The sequence below is a fragment of the Orbicella franksi genome, chromosome 10 (genome assembly GCF_964199315.1).
Source record: "Orbicella franksi chromosome 10, jaOrbFran1.1, whole genome shotgun sequence".
Taxonomy (NCBI): domain Eukaryota; kingdom Metazoa; phylum Cnidaria; class Anthozoa; order Scleractinia; family Merulinidae; genus Orbicella; species Orbicella franksi.
In genome coordinates, this window is record NC_138154.1 from 29,299,008 (window position 1) to 29,306,805 (window position 7,798).

Here is a 7,798-nt window from a genome sequence, read left to right on the forward strand (position 1 = left end):
GGCGTTTCATTCGATGGCGCTTCATCAGAGGTCTGGGGAGAAACCTAACACCAGACTTTATGTCGAGGATACGTGAAAGAGTAAGCACGTCGTTCTATTTGAGGCACGTTTTCGCGTACCAGTTGCGCAACATTGAAGATGGAACGATTATTGTTTACTACTCGAACCCCAAGGGCTCACAGTGGTTTAACAAACTGGAAGACGCGGAAAAATGGCTTAACCGCCAGGAAGAACTACATCTCGACAATGAAAAAGTCGACAGCCCAACACAAAGTGGGTGTTCGAAGCCTTTTTCAACGTTGACCTGAAGGTTGTGATTGACAGGCAGCCGTTGGTGGTAACAGGGCCTTTGCCTGACTGGCTGCGCTACCTTGCCCATAGCCGGGCAATGGTATCTTTGGACGTGTATAACGACAACCTGTGCCTATGGCGGTGCATTGCTGTGCACCGAGGGGCGCGCACAGATCGTTGCACAAAAGAAGCCCGAAATCTCGCCCAGAGTTTCTACAAACTGAAGAACATTCCAGAGAACTTCGCAAAAACGTCTCTTGACGAGTTGGAAAAGGTCGAAGCCCACCTGAATGAGGGCTCACCGGTCTCATCTTGGATTGGTTTTCGGGCCTACGAGCCTGAGCGTCTGGAAAACGGAGAAGTTGTTTGGCACCTCAGAATAAACCCGAACCCCAAACTAAAAAACATTTTGACGATAGGCGTCTACGAAGGCCACGCTTTCTTGATAAAAGACACCGCAAAGCTGGCAAAAACCTATGCATGCACACACTACGGGCAGAGGTTCACACAAGCTTGTCATCTACAACGGCATCACCAAACCTGCAGCGCGGGAAAAACAGTAATCTTTTGCCTGGGGACAAAAGTGGAAGCCCCACAGACAGCTTTCGAGAGAGTGATGTACCCAAACAGCACAGCGTCCAGGCAAGCGCTGCTGTGGCTGGAGCGAGAAGCGAAGCAACGGGGCATCCACACACACCACGCAATGTGCGGGCACGGGGGCGAGAGATGGCTTCTCCGAGAAGGGGGGAAAATGAAGTCTTCTCCTGCTGACGGGTACAACCACGAAACGACGACTGTATTCTAATACCACGGCTGCCCCTTCCACGGATGCCCAAAATGTTACCCGCGCTATCTAGAACAGATGGTTGTAACTAATGGTAAAACACCCGAACAATTGTACCAAGCCACCATGAACCGTAGCGCATTTCTGCGGAAACTCGGCTACGAAGTAATCGAGGCATGGTCTTGTGAAGTTGGGGTTCTTAAGAGGGAACTCCCGAGGAAGCGAACGAAAACTTACCTGCACGCGATCTTGTATGATTTCGAGGCGTATTGCGACAAAAACTATCGGAAAGAGCCGACAGGAGCGTTAACGATAGAAAAAGCGCACGTGCCGATCTCTGTGAGCGTTGGGGACACTCTCGAAAGAAAGCCCACCCACATCTGCGAAAGAAACCCCGCGAAGCTGGTCCGCAAGTTCATGAAAGAGCTGGAGAGACGTGAGAAAAACATCCAAGACAAGGTGCTAGCGGAGTTCGTGCCAGAAGACATGCACCTGCTGCCAAAAGATCAGCAGCAAAAAATCTATGAATGGTGCAACCAGGTTCCTGTCGTGGGGTTCAACTCAGGATCGTACGACCTGAACCTGATCAAAAACCACTTCGCCAGCACTCTTGCCGAAGTATCAAAAAAAGTCAGAGTGGCCAAGAAGGGGAACAAAACCATGTTCCTGCTTACCTGGGGGGCCCGTTTCCTCGATATCATCAACTACCTTGGCCCGGGGACGAGCTACGCCAAATGGGTGAAAGGCTACGGAAGCACGTCGGTGAAAGCCTGGTTCCCCTACGAATGGTTCGACACGCCCGAAAAGCTCGATTTCCGCGGGCTCCCAAAATACGAGGCCTGGTATTCGAAGCTAAAGGGCGGCTACGTTCTCACGCGGGAAGAGTGGGAGGGGTGCCAGCGGCTGTTCAAAGAAAAGGGGATGCGGACGTTCGCAGACTGGCTGCGTTATTACAACAATCTTGATGTGGCTCCCGGCCTCGAGGCGCTCGAAAAGATGAAAAGCTTTTACACCGAAAAGGGTATCGACATTCTGAAAGACGCGGTGAGCATGCCAGGGGTGAGTTTGCATTATTTGCTCCGCGGGGCGGTCGAGCGCGGCGCAGACCTTTACAGCCCGGGCAGAGAGGCTTACGAAATGCTCAAAGAAGCTGTTGTCGGGGGGCCGAGCCTGGTCTTCACAAGATGGCACGAGGTTGGCGCGACGCGGATAAGGTCGCATCAAATCGATGAACCGCGTCTCTGCAAAAAGATTCTCGGTCTCGACGCCAACGCTCTTTACCCTTCGACCATGCTCAGAGAAATGCCTTGCGGGAAGGAAAGGGTCAAGCACTACGACGATGAGTTCCAAGCGGAGGCGGCGGTGGTTCTGATTCGCCGGTTGAAAGCCGGGGAGTGGTTCGGCTTCGCCGAAGTCGACATAGAGATTCCGAACCTCTTGCGCCCAAAGATTTCGGAGATGTGTCCTTCCTTTCACAACAAACGGGTTCCTGCCGAAGCTGTGTCGAAACATATGGAAGAGTACTTGGCAAGAACAGGCAGACAGCGCGGAGACGGGAGAAAGCTTGTGGGGGTGCTGTCTGCAGAACGGATGCTGGTGTACGCCCCTCTGCTGTTGTGGTACGTGAACCACGGGCGGTAGTCACGAAGGTTTACAGAACAATTCACTACCGACCGGGGAAGATCTTTACCTGGTTCGTGGACCAGGTGACGGAGGCGCGCCGGACAGGAGACGCGGACAGCAGCAAGGCGCTGCTCGCCGAAGTGTTAAAACTGCTCGAAAACAGCGCTTACGGGAAACTGATCGAAGCGCTGGAGCGGCAAACGAACGTGATATACACGAAAGACGAGAAGGTTGTTAATAGAGCGCTGCGGAGCGCGTATTTCGAAGACCTCGAAGAGATCGGGCAGGCCTACGAGCTGGAAAGCCGCAAGCCTCGGATTACAATCAGACGGCCGTTCCAGATCGGAATCGCTGTCTATCAGCTGGCGAAGCTGCGGATGCTGGAATTCTACTACGACTTTCTCGACAAGTATATTGACAGAAGAGACTTCGAGCTCATCCAGATAGACACGGACAGCAACTACATGGCAATCTCGGGCGAGCGGCTCGAGGACATTGTCCGGCCAGAGTTGAAGGTAGAATTCGAGGCAGAAAAGGGTAAGTGGCTGTCATGGGACAAGTGGAGCAGCAGGACCGCGGGCCTATTCAAGCTTGAGTTCGAGGGCCGCCGGATGATCGCACTTTGCTCGAAGTGCTATTTCGCCGACGTTGGAGAAGGGGGTGAAAAAAAGAAGTTCAGCACAAAGGGAATGTCGAAAACGCAGAACGAGCTGACATGGTAGCGGTTCGAGGAAGCGCTGGAAGGCAGCAAGGATATGGCGACCAACAGAGGTTTCAGGATGCGGGACGGACAGATGGTCACTTACGAGCAGCAGAAGCTGGGGTTGAGCGCTTATTACGACAAGCGGTGGGTGCTGCCCGACGGGATACACACCAAACCAATCGAATTTCACCTTTAGTTCACGTCAGCCGGAGGAAGAGTAGTGTTTGGAGGAACAACCAGCAACTCTTCACGCCCGAAGCCGCGCCTGGGCCCGTCGCGCAGATAGTAGAGAACGTGCTGATCCGGTTTGGCGAAAGATCTTTCAATGTTGTAAACTTTCAAAGACCAGATTGGATCCGTGGCTCTTTTTACCCCGCCTTCAAGCTCGCCGGGCTGGTAGAGATAACGAACTTGGACAAGGGGGGGGGGGGGGGGAGGAATTTTTCGCTTTTTCCAACAGGCCTCGAGTAAGGTGTCGACGGCCTTGCATAAACAGATTTTTCTTTGATGGCAACGGCGAGTTTCTTGCCGATAAGGCTTGTGACCTCGTTGTTCAAAGCCGAAACAACTTCAGGAAGTCTTTTCACCCAGGCAGTGGAACGCTGGCCCTCAGGGAGTCGCATTTCCACGGCGTACTGGTGGCCGAACAAGCGCTCAGCCAGAGTGCGGTTGAAACGTTCAACTATTGCCTGGTTACGATAAATGTCAACGCGCCAGCGCCGGATATATGTTTTGTGTTTTTCCATCTCTTTTGTGACAGCGCCCATGAATTCGCGCCCGGGGTCAACCTGCAGCATTTCAGGCCATTTGAGAGGCCCGCGCTTGTAAATCTTCTGAAAAGCCTGGGCGACCTCATCAGAATTTTTCGAAGTCAGGGGTTCGACCTCTTTGTAGCGGCTGGCCACGTCGACAACGGTCAGCGCGTATTTGAAAACTTTGCGGCCGCGAGGGAGCTTGTCGTGCGGCAAAATAGGAAGGTCCGTCTGATGGACCTTATTGGGTGTGGGAACGTCGAATTTCGGCCGAGGAATTCGCTTCGGCGCGGGGAGGAATATCTGCCAGAGCGCTTGCCTGATCAGCCACTTTTTTTCGGTTTCTTCAGGTACCTTGGCGGCCTCGGCTAATTTTTTTTATCGCGGCGATACCTTTCCAGTAGCCCCCGGGGCCGTAGTATATCTTTGCTAGTTTGGCGTCCATATAAGTAAGGCGTAAAAAAGTTTAAAGGAACCGGAAGGCTGCGTAGCCCAGAGCGAGCGCCCCGGCGCCTACGAAAATGAGTTCACCCTTTTTCTACTGCTCGCTTGGCTGATAGAAATCTGAGAACTTGGGCTCCTTGGGGGGTATCATCTGCTCGTCAGGATGCGCCTGGTTGTAGAGTTAGAAGGCATAGTCGGTGTTGATGAAGTTCTGCTTGGCCTGCTCCTTTACTTGCGCGTTGGTCGCAATCCAGTCGAGAAGTTTGGTGTGGTCGCGCGTGTATTTGGCGTAAGCCGCTTGGTACGCCTCGAGAGCTTTGTCATGGCGCTTTTTTCTTCAGGCGCAGCTTTGTCGCCTCCGCCAAGTGCCCTCGCCAGATAATTTCTGCCGATAAAAGCCGCGGCGTTCACCACAGCCGCACCAACCATAATCGCGATGCTCGCCATGGTGTTATATATCAGAGTCCTTTTTTCAAATCAATGATTTAACTGTGTACTCGAGGTTCTTCTTGTCTTCCGCATGTGTTCATGTATTTGAGAGTTGGTCACAACCCAGTCGAGAAGTTATTTGGGCGCGTTCTTGTATTCTTCTCTAGCCTTCAGATACGCCTCGACGAATTGATCCGCGCCCTTTTCAAAAGACTCCACATTTTTTATTGGCATGTTTACCACGGCTCAGCCGAAAACTTCTTTTTTGTGGGTGGTAGTAAGTTCATGGAAAACCTCTAGAAAATCCTTGACTGCTTCATCGTAGCTCTTTTCTTCTTCTCTCGCGACACTCGAAATAGCCTCGTAAACATCGATGCTTGGAATAATACTTGCAATACTTGCCATGGTGCTGCCTATAAGAGCCTTTTTTTTGTTCAAAACAAAAATTTTTTCAAACGCTGTCGGGGAGGATTTTTTGGTCATCGAGGTACTTTTTGAGCGCAATGCTTCCCGCCATGACGGCGGTGAACTTCACGTAATTCATCGCGCTGCTGCTGGGATCGGAAGTGAAATTCTCTTTCACAACCTTTTTTGCGGCCCAGCCGATGCCCGCGGCTAATCCCGTGAGAGTTGCGGCGTCAATGACGGTCTTGACAAGCTTGTTGTCGGACATGGTGCGTTTGATATAAGGAAATAACAAAAGTTTAAAACAAAATTAATCTGTCTATTCTTCTTCATCCTCGCCATGCTCGCCATCTTCGCCATAGAATGTTGCACGCAAAAGATCGCGGACTGTATGAAAAATCTTTACGTTGAAGTCGTACCATAACAGCCCGATACCAAAAATTGCCGCTGAAGAGATAAGAGTTTGGGGAACGTCAACTTTCTTCATGTTTATCCATTACAGGTGAAAGTTTAAATAATTTTTTTCAAACCTTTTGGCTGTGTCGCACGAGAAGGTTCTGGCTCAACACGCGCGGGCTCAGGCGCGGGCTCCGACGTTTTTTTGTCGAATGCGGCCTTGGCCATACCCTTGAGCTCTTCACGTTTGTAATAAATCCCGACCAGTGAAACGACTATGCTGCCAACAGCAAGCCACTGGGTGGTGGTGAGGCCTCTGTTTTTTTTCTCCGCTGCTCTTTGGGCTTTCGCCTTCTGTGGGGGCAGGCTCAGGAGCAGCTGTGGCGCCTTTCGCCTTGTTTTCCGCGAGATAAGCCTCAGCCGCTTTCTTCTGTTGTTCCCGCGCCAGCCGCGTTCTTTCAGCAACCATTTTTCCAGCAGCCACACGCTTTGGATTTTTTACGTGCTGCGTGGTTGCAGTCGGAGTTGTCGCTTGCTGTGTGACATCGACGGCAGGTGCTTTCTGGGTCTCGACCTGAGGTGCGCTCTCGGATTGTTCGGTTCACATTCTGAAACAAATGTGTATTCTAAGCAAATGAAAAATGTTTAATTAATAACATTTTTTTTGTCAGCACCCCCTCAGCAGTTGTTGATGATTGCTGCCCAGTTTTTTTGCAGTTGATGATCCGGGTACTTCATCAACGCCCTCAAGCGGATAGCCGTATTCATCACGAGAAGGGTGGCTCTGCTCCGACAACTGTGGACTAAAATCAATATGTTTAGTAGTGATGAACACCGCGTTGGCCGCAGGAAGAAACCGGCCGCACTTCAAAGCAAGGTGGCCGCCAGATTGGAGAGCTCTTTGTTCAAGATGTAGTCGTTTCTGAGTTCTTTTTGGTGAGCGTCGATGTCTTTGACTTTGACGGTCATTCCGACCGCTTTTGATACAAGGAAAATAAAGCTGTCGATCAGGCTTTCTGTTGTCTTTGAGCCCACGTACGTCTCGTAACGTTTGGTGTATTTCTCGACCTCTTTGTCGCTCAGGCGCTTCACCTGCTCGTAGTTTAGCTGCACTCCGATGGCCTCTTTGGCTTTGCCTGTGGACACCAGCACGGCCAGCTGCTCGCGAAGAGCGGGAATGTCAGGTCCGGGGGCGGTTGGAACAAAGCCACCTGCGGGACCACTCGACGGCTCGGGCTCGGTTTGAAGAAGGTTAATAACTTCTGCTAACGCGGCTTCTTCACCCATTGTGCAAGGCTATATACAGCTTTCATTTTTTATTCAAATAACTTTACCCCGTAGGGGTGGCGAAGCGCGAACACAAGATAAGAGAACTTTCGCTCTTTCAGCTTTGAAACCAGACCTTTGTACTCATCCTGAGAGAGTTCGCCGACGTAATCATTGAAGATGGCTTTCGTGGTCCTGGCCGAGGGGGTGTAAAAGAGGACGATCGCCGCCACGTTCTCCCGGAAGGAAGCTGTTATGCCGGTCATCTTCTGGGTCAGCGCCCAAACGCTGATGCCCATATGTCGGGCAGAAAAGGCGAGATTCACCAGCTCGCCTGTACGCCCTTTCACATCTTTGGAGGCCGCGCAGTCGTCGAGGATGATGAGCGTGTTGGCGCCCTCGAAAAGCCATCTCACTAGCTTCAACCACTTTTCCACGTCGTGCTGGTCGCAGACTATCACATCCATTCTTGGATCATTTTCGCCAAGCCGGTGGTAGGTCTTGTTGTGCGTGAACGTCGGGCAGATGAGCATGATGTAGTCGAACTTGAAGCGGAAAGGGCCGTAGATCTGGTCCATCACGAACCTCGATTTGCCTGAATTAGTCGGCCCAACAATAAGAGCGTTGAAGGGTATCTTGCTTGGGTCCATGTATATTAAAACTGTACAGATTCCAGCTGTCTGTCCATAAGGTTGAACTGGGAGT

General features: G+C 51.6%; 1 protein-coding gene across 1 annotated transcript; it reads left to right on the forward strand.

The window, feature by feature from the left end:
• The first annotated feature begins 1,153 nt into the window (after positions 1–1,153).
• Positions 1,154–3,420, forward strand: LOC145501811 (uncharacterized). Its single transcript, XM_081481202.1, has 2 exons — positions 1,154–2,698; positions 2,782–3,420. Exons 1-2 carry the CDS (start codon positions 1,154–1,156, stop codon positions 3,418–3,420), a joined length of 2,184 nt encoding a protein of 727 aa, XP_081337328.1.
• Positions 3,421–7,798: the final 4,378 nt, after the last annotated feature.